Source organism: Ochotona curzoniae, unplaced genomic scaffold (genome assembly GCF_017591425.1).
Source record: "Ochotona curzoniae isolate NIBS_2020 unplaced genomic scaffold, NIBS_Ocur_1.0 scaffold_4701, whole genome shotgun sequence".
Classification (NCBI taxonomy): domain Eukaryota; kingdom Metazoa; phylum Chordata; class Mammalia; order Lagomorpha; family Ochotonidae; genus Ochotona; species Ochotona curzoniae.
Window position 1 is genome coordinate 17,070,083 of NW_024467122.1, and position 16,304 is coordinate 17,086,386.

Below are 16,304 nucleotides of genomic sequence, written 5' to 3' on the forward strand. Positions count from 1 at the left end.
GAAGCTGTCTGGCGCCGGAGCAGGAAGGGAGGCGGCCGCCCTGCCATTCTTAAAGGGACCTGGAGAAGGCGACGGGGTGCGGACGGCCGGAAGGAAAATGGTGAGTTGCCGCGGGGAGGGCGGGGGCCCGAGGGCTGGGCCAGCCAGCCGGGCTTTCCTGTTTTCCGGAGCCGGTGTTGGCGGGCAGTGCCCGGGGTGGGTCAGCGGCCGCTTCCGCCCGGGGCAGCCGGCAGGTGCCCACAGCCTGGGCCGTGGCCTCCCCAAGCCGCCGCCGCCTGACCGCCTCGGAGCAGCATTCCCCGGCCGAGGCGGGCTCTGGGACTAGGGTGCACCCACGGGCTGGGGGATTCGTCCTCGTCTGGCCTCAGAGCTCAAGGACAGGGGACTGCTCCCTGCAATGGCCGGTTTCCCCCTGCCAGGGCCGGGTTCAGGCCGGAGGAATCTCTGCCTGGCTATGCTCGTCCGCTCTGCGATCCCGGCCTACCTTTAGCCTCTGCTTTCCTCGGAACAAGCTTTCTTTGCCCTGGCTCGCATTGAGTTCAGGTCGTTGGAAGTCTTCGGACCCCGGGCTTTGGCGCTTGGCTTTGAAGAATTGAGTGTGGTGGGGTCTTGGGCGTGCTGGGGCGCTGGCTTGCATTCTCCCGGTGGGATGACCCTCCAGCCCAAAAAGAAAGGGAGTGAATAACATCTCTCGGCAACAAAGATCTTTCTGGAGCCTTCCCAGCGAGTATTGAAAAGATGCTCACGTTTGTTTGGGAACCACGCAAACAGAAATCACCGCTCCGGCTCACTGCATCTCCCTCACTCTAAACCCACGAACCATCGCAGAGGTCTTGTCGCTCAAGTCCTAGGCAGTGTTGAGTGTTGATCTTTGGTGACAACAACCCCTGCTGTTCAAAACGTGCTCTCCTTCATGCTCACCCCCTCGGCTTTTGGGGCACAAAGACTCCTGCTTGTCTTCCTACCCCTCTCGGTCCATCTGTCTCTCCTTTTCGCCAGTCAGGCATTCTTTTCCTTCCCTTTCTGTCCTGTGGCCCTGCCTGTGTCCACAGCTTCAGGGACCCCTCTGTGCCCCTGACTTGTGAATTTGTACCTAGGGTCTTGCACGTGAGGTGTTCTTTCATTGAGTACCTCACAGCCCCACCACCCAGTTTTACCAGAATAGAATTCCTGCTCTCCTACCTATCAAGCCATCTTCTGAGTGTTCTGGAACTGACTGTGAGAATTGTGCTGTTCAGTTTCCTCTCTTTTTATCCCCTTATCCAATTCATCCCCAGCTCCTTTGTGGTGGTTAAAACAGTGGGCCAGAAATCCAGGTGGGTGGTTGAATCCTGGCTCCACTCGCTGCCCAGCTTTGCAGAAGATGCTTGACCTCTGGAAACCTTTGCCTTCCAGAGACCTGTAGACCAGTAGTCCGCATCTTAGGGGATTGCTCTGAGCACAGGGAAGGAGGCGCAGCTATCCAGTTAAAGAACACAATAGTGTCTGTTTTCCTGTCTCCTTGTCATCAGTCTCTAAGCAGCTTTTCAGCCCTCCTCGGGACTGGCCACCGTTTGCCAGCCTCGCTGTCTTCGTCTGTTTCCTGAATGCGACAGCAAGTGCGGATCTTTTCAACATGCCAATGTAATTACATTTTCCTTCCCCACCCTGCTCAAATTACCTTAGTGCCTCCCTTTGCTCCTGAGATGGACATCAGAGGACTTCATGTGTCCCCCTGCCCTGTGTGGTTTGGCCCCTTCCAGTCTTGGACTGTGTTCCTACTCCCTCTGTGTGCTTGACTCTCCCATGTTTCATGGTCTTGAATGTGCCCTGATCACTTCAGTGGGAAGATCTTGGCACAGGCAGTTTTAGTGTGTAGATGGCTTTGTCGGGGAAGCCTTCTGTGATCATGCTGTCTTCACAGTCATCAATCCTCGCAGCATCCTGCCTCTTCCTTTCTGGTCCTTAGTTCAAGTACAGGTTTACGTATTTTTGCCTGATCCTTTGGGTATAGGTCTGTGGTCCACCCAGGGACTATCTCTAGCACTTTGTGAGGTCTTGATAATCATGAAGCAATCAGTGGTATAGAACACCAGTAAATGAACACTTGAGCTGCACTCTGCACTTCATGGAGACGTCTTACACACACACACACACACACACACACACACATATATATATATATTTTTAAAGATTTATTTATTTATTTATTTATTGGAAAGGCAAATGTACAGAGAGGAGGAGAGACAGAGAGGAAGATCTTTTGTCCGACGACTCACTCTCCAAGTGACTGCAACAGCCGGTGCTGCACCAATCTGAAGCCAGGATCCAGGAACTTCCCTCTGGGTCTCCCACGCGGGTGCAGGGTCCCAAAGCTCTGGGCCGTCCTCGACTGCTTTCCCGGGCTACAAGCAGGGAGCTGGATGGGAAGTGGAGCTGCTGGGATTAGAACCAGAGCCCATATGGGATCCCAGTGCGTTCAAGGTGAGGACTTTAACCACTATGCTGTCACACCTGGCCCACATATATTTTTAAAAAGGTTTATTTGTATTTGAAAGAACTGCAGAGAGAGGAGGAAGGAAGGATGGAGAGAGAAAGAATATCTTCCATCTGCTGCTTCATTTCCCAAATAGCACTTGATCTTAGCCAAAAGGGTGAAAAGCGATCATTTCCCAAATAGCAAAGCTGGGAACTTGGAACTCTAACCTGGTTTTTGATGTGTGTGTCAGGACCCCAAATTCTTTAGCCATCTTTCCGTTGCTTTCCCAGTGTGTGTCAGCAGGGATTTAGATCAGAAGTGGAGCAGCCACCACTTGAATTGGCATCCATATGGAAGGGTGGCCTTGTAGGTGGTGGTTTAACTCAGTATTCAAAAAACCAGCTCCCGACAGCAGTTTTTATAGGATTATGCTTTTATTTTTTTTTTTGAGAGGCAGAGAAAGCTCCCTGTTGAAAGCCTGCCAGAGTCCCTTGCCAGGCTGGAACCTGCGAGTGGGAAATTCAGTCGAGTTTCTCCATGTGTGTGGAAGGAACCCCATCACTTCGGTCATCGCTGCTGCCTCCCAGGCTCTGCATTGGCTGGTAGCTGGCTGTGCGAGATGAAAGTTGAACCTAGGCACCCCAATATGGACATGGACAGGCCTAGCTGAAAGGCCTGCACCCCTAGTAGATTTGGTGTTTAAATAATTTAAAAATTTTTAAATTTTATTTGAAAGGCAGAGGTAGAGAAAATACTCCATCTGCTGGTTTATTCCTTAACTTCCCACATTAGACATGGCTGAGCCAGGCCAGGGCCAGGAGCTAGGAACTCTGGCCCAGTTTTCATGTACTTGAGCTATCATCTGTTTCCAGTTGCTGGTTCAGTCCCCAAATAGTTGCAGCTGCCAGGGGTGAGCCAAGCACAGCTAGGAGCCTTGAACTGCTCCCAGATAACTTAGCATTAGCATTAGTGAGGAACACCAGTAGGGAGGGGCAAGCACAACTACTCACTGGCTAATCCTCTACGTCCAAGTCCTGGCATGTCATTTGGGTGCCAGTTTGTATCCCAGCTGCTCCACTTCCCATCCTGCTCCCTGCTTGTGGCCTGAAAAAGTAGCACAAGATGGCCAAAAGCCTTGGGACCCTGCACCCGCGTGGGAGATCCAGAAGAAGCTCCTGGCTCCTGGCTTCGGATTGGCTCTGCTCTGGGTATTATGGCCATTTGTGGAGTGAACCAGCAAATGGAAGATTATTCTCTCTTTTCTATATATCTCCTTTTCCAATGAAAATAAATCAATCGTCAAAAAAAAAAAAAAAAAAAAACAGCAGCCTGGCGTGGTAGCCTAGCAGCTAAAGCCCTCGCCTTACATACAGCAGGATCCAATATGGGTGCCACTTCTAATCCGGACGGCTCCACTTCCTATCACCTCCCTGCTTGTGTCCTGGGAAAGCAGTCAGGGACTGCCCAAATGTTGGGACCCTGCACCTGTGTGGGATATCCGGAAGAAGCTCCGGGATCCTGTCTTTAGATCAGCTCAGCTCCGGCCTTTGAGGCGCTTGGGGAGTGAATCATCAGATGGAAGATCTTCCTCTCTGTCTCTCCTCCTTTCTGTATACTTGACTTTAAAAAAAAAAATAGCATAAGAAGTAGGATTCGAACCAGTACCATGGCAACACATGTTAAGCCTTTACCCACAGCTCTGACATCTCATAGGTCAACTAGTTCTAGTCCCAGCTGCTCCACTTTTAATTCAACTGTCCTGATGCCCTGGGAAAAGCAGTGGAGTTTGACCCGAGTGCTTGGGCATCCATATAGGACACTCAGAACAAGCACCTGACTTCCAGTCAGTTCAGTTCTGTCTCTTATGGCCATTTGGGGTGTGACTCAACAAATGGAACATCTCTCTCTTTCTCCATAACTCTGCCTTTCAAGTAAAAATAAATAGGACTTGAACCGATGTTCTGCTGTGGCATGCTGTGTGAGTAGCAGTTCAGTCCACAGAGCCAGAGCAGGACCTGGCCCTAGCAGCATCGTAACTACTTTGCCAAATTCTGTCCTTACTCTGAAGGCATCTGACTAAGCAGTTTGAGTTGGCTGAGCAGTTTGAGGGCCTTTCAAATGGTGTTGGAGGGGTAAAAACAAAAATAAACTATGCAAATTAAAGCACAACATGTTTTTCATTTGATTTTTGTTCCTTTTAAGATCCATTTATTTATTTGAAAAGAGGAGGAAGGCTAGAGATCTTAAAGCTCTTCCATCTGCTTGTTCCTTCTCGAATGACTGCAACAGCCAATCTGGATAAGGCCAAAGCCTGGAGTCCGGAGCTCCATTTTGGTCTCCCTTGAGGGTAGTGGGTACACAAGGACTTAGGCCATCTTCTGCCACCTTCCCAGAGGTGTCAGTGGGGAGCTGGGTCAGAGGGGAGCAGCTAACTAATGCTGCAGTATGGAGTGCTGGGGTGACAGTCTGGCACACCACAATGCCCGCCCCTGCACTTGGTTTCCGTTCCCAGAATGTCAAGCTTTCACACCAACAGCTCTGGGTATCACAGTTGGATGATAAAACTTTCATGACAAATTGATCTTTGCCTAACCAAAAAACTAAATTACATATGTTTCACAAGTGGATTCTGCCTTTCATTGAAAAGAGAACGGAAATTCTGATTTTCTGACTTTAATGTCTTTATTGGAAGATGGGGGAAAAAAATGAACTACTATTAAATCTTAGCTTCAGGAAGATTCCATATGACTTGACATCTGTAAAGAGAGCTAAAAATATAAGCTCTATAGGGATATTATTTATTGTATGGTACTTACTAATTGTGTATACTTTTTGATTGTGTAATAGTGCATTTTATGGTCTTATTATACCTCACATGATACCAGTGTTCTTAATTTGAAAGGCAATTTAAAATTGATGGGTTTTTCTGTTTTATCGTGTATCTCATCCAATATTGGATCAAAAAGGAAGCTTTTTACTAAATTTTTATTCTGGGGCTGGTACAATGGCTTTGTTGGCTTAACCCTCACCTCTTAGACGCCAGCATCCGCTATGGGCACTGATTCATGTACTGGCTACTCCACTTCCCATCTAGCTCTCTGCTTGTGGCCTGGGAGAACAGTCGAGGACGGGCCAAGGCCATGGGACCCTGCACTCATGTGGAAGACCTGTAAGAAGCTTCTGGCTCCTGGCTTCCAATTGGCTGAGCTCTGGCCATTGAGGCCATTTGCAGAGTGAACCAGCAGACAGAAGATCTTTCTCACTGTATCTCCTTCACTCTGTAAATCTGCCTTTCCAATAAAAATAGATAAATCTTTTTAAGCTGTTCCTTATAAAAATTTTATTCTAACCTGCAGTTGTAAATCTAATGCTTCTGAGTCTTAATGAAGCATGCATTTAACATTGGTCTCAGAGTTCTAGTTTTCCTGCAGGGGGAAGTCACACCCTTCTGTGAAGAGATCAGAGTGGGTGGGTGTTGTTTGGAACTTGAGTCAATTAAAACAGCTGTAAAAATGATAGGGGAAATTTGAATACTACTTGAATATTTGAAAATGAAATTATTGTCCCGACCTTTAAGGTGGAGTAACTCTACTGTCTTATGTGGTTTTTTGTTTGTTTGTTTTTGTTTAAAGATTTACTTTATTTTTATTGGAAAGGCGGATATACAGAGAGGAGAGACAGAGAGGAAGATCTTCCGTCTGATGATTCGCTCTCCAAGTGACCACAATGGCTGGAGCTGAGCCAATCCAAAGCCAGGATCCAGGAACTACTTCTGGGTCTCCCACGCGGGTGCAGGTTCCCAAAGCTCTGGGCCGTCCTCGACTGCTTTCCCGGGCCACAAGCATGGAGCTAGATGGGAAGCGGGGCTGCCGGGATTAGAACCGGCGCCCATATGGGATCCCGGGCATGGAAGGCGAGGACCTTAACCACTGCGCCAGGCCCCTTATGTGTTTTTAATGGCACATTCTGTCTTTAGCAATATGCTAAAATACTGACAAGTGAAATCACTTCTGGCCTTTGGGACCGGTGTTGATGATCTAAGATTGACTTCATGTTGAGAATAGTTGAAACTGAGTGATTCTCACTGTACTACTCTCTACTTCTGTGTGTGGTTTTGAGTTTCGCATATTAAAAGTCTTTGTTTATTTATTTGGAAGAGTTACAGAGAGAGAGAGAGATCCGTCTGTCGTCCATTGATTCACTTCCCAACCCTCCCCAACAATCGGAGCTGAGCTGGTCCTATGCCGGGAGCCAGGGGTTGACTTCAGCCATTTTCTCCTGGTTTCCCAGGCACCTTAAGGATTCCGAGTGAAGTAGAGAAGCTGGGATTCAAACGCACCCCCGACAACACTCCTCTAAAAAGTATTTCTATTCTTTTGTTAGTAGTCATACATTATACTATAAAAAGAGATTACTATTATTATTTTTTTTTTTTACAAAATTATCTGTCAAACTGTCTATTAGAAAGGCAGAGAGTGAGAGGTAGAGATTTCGCATTTGCTGATTATCTCCCCAGATGTTTGCAGTAGGCTCAACTGGGTCAAGCAGAAGGCAGGAACCAGGACCTCAATCTGGGCCTCCCACCTGGGTAGCAGGATCCCAAAGCTGGAGCCGTTACCTGCTGCCTCCCAGGGTGTACCTAGGCAGGAAGCCAAAATCCAGAATGAATGCAAACCCAGGCAGTTTAGATGGGTGTAGGCGTCGCAGTGGCTGCTCCGGTGCTTTGCCAGACCTCTGCTCTGGAAGATTACCCTGGATCATTCCCTTGCCAGATTTCTGGGGAAAATTCTCTAGTATTTCTTTGTAACTTCTAAAAGATTCTTTTAGCACGTCTGTTCATGTTAACTTAATCTGGTTTTGTTCCTTTAGTTTCTTAATAGTTCTGGTGGTATAACCATAGTCATCTAATTAATTAATTTTACTCTTTAATGTTATAGGCAGGTTTTTATGCTTCTGTTATTTTTTCCCATCCATAATTGTGAGATCTAAAAATGATCCAGGACTTACTGGCTCTAAGCAAGAACAGTAAGAGTTTTTCCATTCTTCTTGCACAGTGTGACATGTTCCACTTGCCTTATTGAACTCCACATCATGCTCCTTGACATTTTTCACATTCTTCCCATCCTTTCCAATTTTGATACAGTTACAGAATTTTAGGTCTGGTTTTTGAGACATTTTTCACAGAAAGAAAAAGCTAAGTATACTTTACTGATTAGCTGAATAAAAGTTTATGATTAAACAGTATAGCTCAAAGATTGTCAAATTTACAAACTTTCAAATGTTCATGTGTTTTACTTGAATGCTTTCACATAACTAACTTTTTAGAGATATCAGATCTTTTTTTAAAAATTCAAGGTTTTATAACTTAATCTAATTGAAGTCATGGCATCCCACTTTTCTCTTATAGAGTGAGTCTTTGGTGGTCTGTGACGTTGCTGAAGATTTAGTGGAAAAGCTGAGAAAGTTTCGTTTTCGCAAAGAAACAAACAATGCCGCCATTATAAGTAAGCTAAAAGTGATTGTCTCGGATGCATGGTGTTCGTTTTTTTTGTTTGTTTGTTTGTTTGTTTCCTTAGCTATACTGAATAAGGTGAACCTTTAGAGAATGACGTTGCCTCCAGTTCTGAGGTCACAAAACAAGGGTCAGGTGCCTCCTCGCCATGGTCCTGCCCCCAGCCCTGGAGAGGGCATGCTTCTTGGTCACATAGGAAATATTTAAATACGTTTCCACTGCTGCCCTCTTAGAGATCTAAAATAGCCTGGTTATTCATCCTCAAATGAGAGTGAATTGGTTAGTAACTTGAGTGAATTGGTTGGGCACTCCGTGGTGTTCAGAATGACTTGGCCGCATTCCAGTGTTAAACCTGAACTCTGTTCGCTGTCACATGGAGAGCACTTTTAAGTGTCTGTTTTTCTGAATATGCAGAGAATTCTGGGAATTGCCTTCCCAGCAGTGATAGTAGTCCTATGCCATGAAATCTTGACACTGGACACACTAGACATCTCGGAAGTTTCTCCATCCTCACCACTAGTCCATTTATCTCTGGACATTTTAGGCACGTTGCATGTAGACCAGTCTCAGCTGCAACCACTGTTTCAGGTGGGAAATGGCACCTGAGTTATAACAGGCTTCACATGAATAGTAATGTGAGATGATAATATGAAGTGCTGAGTAAGCGAACCATGTGCTAGGAATGTGTGTAAAAGCTTTTAAATGGAAAACAAAGTTAGCGAATTGGACATTAACTGAAACTGTAAATGAGTTTTATGCATGCGTTTCTTTGATAATTTTATTTTAGATGGTCCAGAAAAGGACAGAACTGTGGGTGCTGCAGATCAGGGTCACATTTGAAACAGAATACTCATGTTTACTTATTTGTTTGTTTGTTTGTTTTAGTGAAGATTGACAAGGATAAACGCCTGGTGGTACTGGATGAAGAACTTGAGGTTTGTTCAATGAAACAAATGAAATTTTATAGTTAAGCAATTATTGCTCAAATGCTGCTATCTTGACTTTTTCAGATCAGTTTTGAACTTCCTTTAAATATGTGTTTATTGTGTATGAGAAACATGTACTAGTTATTGTATTATGTCTTGTCTTGCTGATTTAACTACTTTAAAGCATCTATAAAACCTGGTGTATTCAGTGGTAGGAGTTAGGGCTGTCTGCCCAGCACAAAGTGAGTCAGTTTTACAACTTACTTCTAAATTGCTTGGATAGTCATTGAAAACGAAAACCCCACAACTGGAGCATTTGGTTTGTCAAATTAGGTAGCTACTTAGAGCAAACATAAATGAACTTCTCTTGAAGTCGGATGTTGTGGTTTCCTCTGAGGTATTGGCTTCTGTCGCCCAGTGTCTCCTGGCAGTTGGGACGTGAGCAGGCAGGACTGTGCCCTCAGCCCCATCCCTGCAGCTCAAATGAAGGCCAGCAGAAAGGGCTTGGAGTGAACGGAGAGTTCAGTGATCCCAGTTTATGAGCAGTTTAGTCAGATCCCATTTCCTGTGTTGCATGTGGCAGGGGATTTCTGTTAGTGGTGTGGGTGTGTGGTGGGAGAGTGCTCCCAGGTTACTGTTCTCCACTGTGCCAGGGCATCTCGCCGGACGAACTTAAAGACGAACTGCCCGAACGACAACCTCGATATCCTTTTCTTCGTGCTCTAAAAACATGTTTTTGCCCCGGCCCCACTGGTCAGATTTTTGTTTGTGAACTCATTTGTTAAACCTTTAAAAACATATTTTACAAGGTAACCTCTGTCATGATCACAACCAAATGATTATTGATGTACATGTTAGTGAACTAAGAGTTGATGTGTCATTTTTCCAAACCATTCTATTTATTTTGTGTTTAATAAAAATTGAGAAAGGAAAAATTCCTACTAAATCCATTCTATAATACACTTTTTGTGGAGAGATGTTATGATTCCATTACTTACTTTTGGAGCTCATTTGTAATTTTGTGGGAACATAATAAAATGTGCCCTAAATGAATAAAATCTTACCATTTGGTGTTCCCCAAGGTACTGGTAAGCACTTTTCGTAGAGCAGTGACGTTAGTTTCTTTAACTTGAGAAAAACCTTCATTGTGTATAGTTATAAATATCAGCATGATGATGGAAGAGTTTCATATCCTCTGTGCTTTATTTTCTCCAGTCCTGTTGGTAAGTGCATTTCTTTCAATCATATTAAAATATTCATTGGTTCTGCTCTAAGCTTTCTTTATAGCAGGCAAATTTATGATGATTTTAAAGATTAAAAAGTGCTAAATACCTTAATTTAGTATATGTTCACATGCACTTGCATATAACCCTGGAAGGAAGCTTTTATATAGCATCATCTCTTGGAAGCTGTTTATTTTTTTAAGGTAAAATCCGATGAGTATAATTATTTGTCCTAACCACACTTAAACTGTAAGGATTTTGAAATGCAATGATATTTTTATATATTTGAAATGTTTTTTCATATTTTACTTATTTTTACTGGAAAGGCAGATATACAGAGAGGAGGAGAGACAGAGAGGAAGATCTTCCATCCACTGATTCATTCTCCAGGTTGCCACAATGGCCAAAGCTGAGCCGATCCAAAGCCAGGAGCTCTTCCGGGTCTCCCATATGGGTGCAGGGTCCCAAGGCTTTGGCCCGTCCTTGACTGCTTTCCCAGGCCGCAAGCAGGGAGCTGGATGGGAAGCAGGGCTGCCGGGATTAGAACCGGTGCCCATATGGGATCCTGGTGTGTGCAAGGCGAGGCCTTTAGCTGCTAGGCACTGGACCCAGGAAATTTTTTAACATTGTTTGTAAGTGTGTGATCTCTGTATAAATCATGTTTATCTTTTAAATCATGGTTACCAGTGAAGTGCTGGTACTATTCAGAGTGATCCCAGGATGGCTTCTATTGGGTGTTAAGATAGGGTACTGGTGTTTAAGGAACCAGGTACCAGAACTGCTGCCACCAGTGTTGAAGCCAGCAGGAAACACTCCTCTTGGAACTCTGCTCTAAATGTTATTTTTACCGTTTGCTCACACTTCACAGTGTACTTCAATATATTTTGAATTTCATTTGGGAGCAAAATAATTTTTTTTCAGAGATCTCCTTGTTCCACTGGCCTGCTGTCATCCCAAAACCTTATATATTTTCAGCATGCATAAAATTGATCTTGATATTTAGTATCAGAATAAAGAGTGTATACTGTAATTATTATTTGTCAATTTAATAGTAAAAACATTAGAAAACTAACAAAGTCCTAAAAGGTTTTTTTGTTGTGGTGTTGTTAAGATTTATTTTATTTTTATTGGAAGGTGAGATATACAGAGAGGAAGAGAAACAGAGAGGAAGATCTTCTGTCTGATGAGTCACTCCCCAAGCAGCCCCAGTGACTAGAGCTGTGTAGAGCCGAAGTCAGGAGCCAGGAGTCTCTTCTGGGTCTCCTACCATGCTCTTACCCCGCAAGTGCCATTGCAGCCACTTGGGGGAGTGACTCAGTGGACAGGAGATCTTCCTCACTGTCTCTCCTCCTCTGATATCTGACTTTCCAATTAAAAAAATAAATAAATATTTTTTTTTAAAAAGTGATCTTGGAATTCTAGAGTCATTTGCTGATGTTTAAACTTATTTATTTATACTTGAATTAATGTCTCTTTGTGCACGCATCTGCAGTATAGACTCAAAATACAGCTCGTATATGTTTAGACCAAATTATAAGCAAAGGAAATACTAAACGTGCTGTTTTAAAAATAAACATAATGAGCACCCCTCACATTCCAAATCTGTGCCTCACTTCTCCGCCAATCTTTCCTTTCCAGGATGTAAGCCTGAACAACAGATGATGTATGCTGGGAGTAAGAATAAGCTAGTCCAAACAGCTGAACTCACCAAGGTGCTGTTTACATTTGACTCGCTTGTTGAGACAATATTTTCCTTTACAGTGTAGAGTAATAGTTAAAACAGTCTGAAGAGTAGTGTTTTCCATGCAGGTGCAAGTTATTTAGTCAAAACAGTAAATCAGTTGGAAATAGAATTATAGAATTATTTGAACCGAAGTATGTTGTTTTTAAGTGGTAAATAAATTTTTAAAAATCACATGAAAAATGTAGACAGCTATGAAGATGTTACTGTAACAGTTTAATCTATTGAAGGTTTCTTTGTTTTTAATCTTTAATTTCAAAGTCTGAGTTACACAGAGAGAGACCCAAGTAGAGAAGGAAAACTGCCAAGCAACCAACTGACCTTCCATCCACTGGTTCACTCTTCAGAAAGCTCCAAGGCTGGGACTGGGTCATGCTCAAGTCAAGAGCTTCTTTGGGGTCTTCCATGTGGGTACAGGGTCCGAAGCACTTAGGCTATTTTCTGCTTTTCCCAGGCCACTAGTAAGGGAACTGTGTTAGAATTAGAAAGCCAGGACATGAACTGGCACCCATAGACAGCAACCAGCCACATGTGAAATTGCTGTCCCCAAGAGTTCTTTATATAAGTGTTGACAGATAAAGGCCAGCTTTGAAGCTGTGAGTGACATTTTCCATAGTCTGAAATGAACCATGTTCTGTGCTGGACTCCGGCATTGTACTGCTCACTAAAATTGCTCAAGAGTGGTAGAATTGTGAAGAATTCAGAGCATGATAATTTTACAAGCCTTGCATGGCCTACATGTTGGACATTTCCTACCCCTGCTCTAGCCTATTAATTGTCATTGGTACCACCAATTTTTGAACACGCTTTTTTCTTTTTTTTTTTTTTTTTAAGATTTATTTATTTTTATTACAAAGTCAGATATATATAGAGGAGGAGAGACAGAGAGGAAGATCTTCCGTCTGATGATTCACTCCCCAAGTGAGCCGCAACGGCCGGTGCTGCGCCAATCTGAAGCTGGGATCCAGGAACTTCATTCCAGGTCTCCCACACGGGTGCAGTTTCCCAAAGCTTTGGGCCGTCCTCGACTGCTTTCCCAGGCCACAAGCAGGGAGCTGGATGGGAAGTGGAGCTGCTGGGGTTAGATCTGGCGCCCATATGGGATCCCGGGCGCGTTCAAGGCGAGGACTTTTAGCCATTACACCACGCCGCTGGGCCCAACGCTTTTTTCTCATTTGTGTCACAGGAGCACTCTGTGGAATTACTCTAAAAGTTGGGGGAGATTAAGGAGTGTCAGATCTGTTTGAATCCTTGGGAGACATTGAAGGGCTAGAGTTGAAATATTACAAGTCATTTTTATAAATGAACCAATTGAATTCTTACTGCAATCCTATGGACATTTGGTTTGGTCCTTCAAGGTCACTGCAGGCAAGACTTAAAATTCAGTAAATCTGTAGAAGGCTAATTTTTATGTTAGTAATTCCATATGGCCTTGGAATGATGTTACCAATATCCAAATGGCCTTTGGCAGAAAAAAAAAGGTTCTGTACCCCTGGATGAGGCTGAGGACACTTTAACAGTCTCTGAGTTGATGATTAAGCACCCTGGGTATTCCCATACTTTGAACAGGAAAGCTGGTTCAGAGGGTGACCTTCCCAGGGCTACCTTGCAGAGCAAGGTTTCAAGCTCAGATCTGGTCTTCACTCGTATCATCTGTTATAGTACATGACCTCTCCGCGTGTAGCTGTTAAACCTTTTGGACTTGTGTTAATCCAGAGTCTTGCTGGGCATATGGCTGTGGCCCTCCAGTCCATCCTTACCAAAACCATCCACTGCTGGCATTAACATTGCATGTTCAGACTGTAGACTTAGTTCTGTTTCTCTAACTCTTAACTAGGTTAATTTTAGTTGTGTGTACCTGGGGTATCTTATCTAGTGGCAAGATTTGCACAGGTACTCTTTTTTGATATTTGTAGTTCTGTGCTTTTAAGAGAATTTGTTTTTTATGCCATGATTATTGTGCTTTGGTAACTGAGTACTTCGCATTTAAACAATGTACTTTCTAAAAGGTTTACCAAATTTATTACACAGGGAAAATCATGACCAATATGAAAGGAAGTTGAATTTGATATTTAATACTCACTATATAATGTGTTTGTTGTTGGAGAGTATCAGAGTATGACTTACATTTTTTTTTTCTTAAGGTGTTTGAAATAAGAAATACTGAAGACCTAACTGAAGAGTGGTTACGTGAGAAGCTGGGATTTTTCCACTAATGTGAACTTATATGTTCTAAGTATTTATGTATTTACCTGACCATACTGGAACCAGACATAAATACTTATTTATGCCTAAAAATGCACTGTTACTTACAGTATGTTTCCTGCAGTAAAGAAAATTTCTTTATTTGTGCAAAATTTGAAAAAGAGGGAATCATCTTCATAGTAATGAAACTTTGTAAAATGTTTCCTTATATATGTAATTGTTAGGTGGACTCCTTTCCTCCAGGGACTTTTTGCACTCTTGTGGTTAATTTCAATAACCTATGGTTCAGAATTTGTTGCAATTTACAGATACCATTGCAAAGTGGGTATTAGATTGTAATAGACAACAGTTGCCTCCTTTTGATAAATACTGGAAATTAGCAGTTGACAGATAAATGAAAATAGCATATTATCACTTTTCAAATTATTTCAGTTAATTTGGAGTAAAAGACTTGAATGACCCAAATTTTGAGCCACGAATAGTAATTTACTGTAGCGTAATCTGTGTTACAAGGACATTTTTTCTCAATTCCATACCTCCTTTGGTTTTCTGCTCTTTTTACTTAAATCCAGGAACTGTGTTTATCAGTCATTCAGTAATCAGTAATTAGATTTTGTGATAAAATTAGGTTTTCTTGTGCAAATTAGATCTTAGTCTTACTTAGCAACTGGTGGGGTGTGCTAATCAAGGGCTTCATTCCTGATTATGTTATCTCTAGATAGCTTCAAGTCTAGGTTTATAACACTTTACTTACAAAGCATCTCTTAATGTCCTGTGAACACTAATGATTTTAAATGTGTTAATATTGTGCCTTTGATTTGTTAGCTTTGAAGTTAGTGTAAGAATTTTTCACTGCCAGTATTCCAAATTTGCTGAAATTAATACTTTTTTAAAGGGTCCAAGTGAAACTAATTTTCTAATGTGTATATCTAAAATTTGTAATAAAACTAACTTCATATTTTTAAAAGTCCAACTATTTGCTTGCATTAGTGAATAATGGCAGTTGAGAATTTTGATTTGGGGGTATATTTGTGATTAGTTTTGTGCCATAAGAAAAAATACTTGTCTTAAAACATTGGCCATAGTGAATAATGTTATTAATACATCAATAAAAAACACATCTTATATCCTGAATGTCAGAAGATACTCTAAACCGGATGCATGAGTAGTTAGCCAGCCTAGTTTTGTTAGATGACGGCATCCTTGGTATACACAAGGGTTATAATGTATAGCACACTTTACAAAACAACACGTATGTAATTGTTCAATGCTGACTTGATACAAGGTCCAGAGCTCTATAGACTAACCATTTTTCGTAAGTGAATTTTTATATTAAGAATATCTTAGTCATTTCAGAACTAGCCAAGGCATTCTTATGTTGGTATATTTCCCATTCATAAGTTCTTTGCATTTCACTTTCGAGGTTTTTGTGTCAACTTTAGTAAAGTGGTAACGATGGTGGGAATGCTGGCAGAATAGAACAGAGCATCTTCTCTTTCCCACAGTTTGGCTTCCCTAATCTGGGAGTCTGGAAGCATTCGGAAGTCAGTTGGAGATGAGGAAGTGCTACAGTAGGTATTTGTGTGGCAAATGAATAGGAAGGATTCTGCATTCCAATTCTGAGAGAGAAAACTAACCCAGGAAGTTGAAGAAATTTTTAAACAGGTATTTTGATGTTGGAAAATTGTTAGTTTATCATTCTACATAAATGCAAATGTAATCCAAGTGAGTAGTGAACGCGTTTAATCTTTTTGAATGAAGGAAATGAGTTTCTGTTTCACGTGATTCACATTAGTAAGAGAAACTTGTGCTGCAAAAATGTGTTTTAAAAATGAGGTTCCTTAATTGGTCTTACTGTTTTGTTTTTAATGTTTTTTCCTATTTGGAATTCCTCCATGATGTCAGGGGGCACCGACTACCATGCACAGAACTCTTACTCTATTGTTGTGCAATAGGAGCAGAGAGTTGTGATAAAAATTCTTTTTTTAAGTTTGTCTGACTTCTCATCAATAACATGTATGTTGCAAGACAGCAGTTAGAGGTTAGGGGATAACTATTCCAGCTGTAGGGAGAGTTAGAAATCCTGTGCTCCAACATGTTCTCAAACATTTGTAGAATCTTTCCTTGTATCTTAAGTATATTTTACATTTTCAAGTTTATTTCCAATTTCTTATCTTTTTCCGCATTCCCTCAGAGAGTAAGTAACTCCAGCTAGATTTCATAATTCCAGTTTTTACAT

General features: G+C 42.4%; 1 protein-coding gene across 2 annotated transcripts; it reads left to right on the top strand.

The window, feature by feature from the left end:
* On the top strand, nt 1-15,213 carry GMFB (glia maturation factor beta). 2 transcript variants are annotated; one of them, XM_040968780.1, is made up of 7 exons: nt 1-100; nt 7,866-7,962; nt 8,856-8,905; nt 9,550-9,599; nt 10,034-10,119; nt 11,758-11,831; nt 14,005-15,213. In XM_040968780.1, exons 1-7 carry the CDS (start codon nt 98-100, stop codon nt 14,074-14,076), a joined length of 432 nt encoding a protein of 143 aa, XP_040824714.1. In that variant the 5' UTR covers nt 1-97; the 3' UTR covers nt 14,077-15,213. The 2 variants fall into 2 exon arrangements, with proteins under 2 accessions (XP_040824714.1, XP_040824715.1); XM_040968781.1 differs by having other exon boundaries at nt 10,037-10,119.
* Nucleotides 15,214-16,304: the final 1,091 nt, after the last annotated feature.

Coding starts and splice junctions, on each gene's coding strand:
- GMFB (XM_040968780.1), top strand. Junction 9,600..10,033: donor CTGCCCGAACGACAACCTCG/ATATCCTTTTCT, acceptor TAACTTGAGAAA/AACCTTCATTGTGTATAGTT. Junction 10,120..11,757: donor TATTTTCTCCAGTCCTGTTG/GTAAGTGCATTT, acceptor TTTCCTTTCCAG/GATGTAAGCCTGAACAACAG.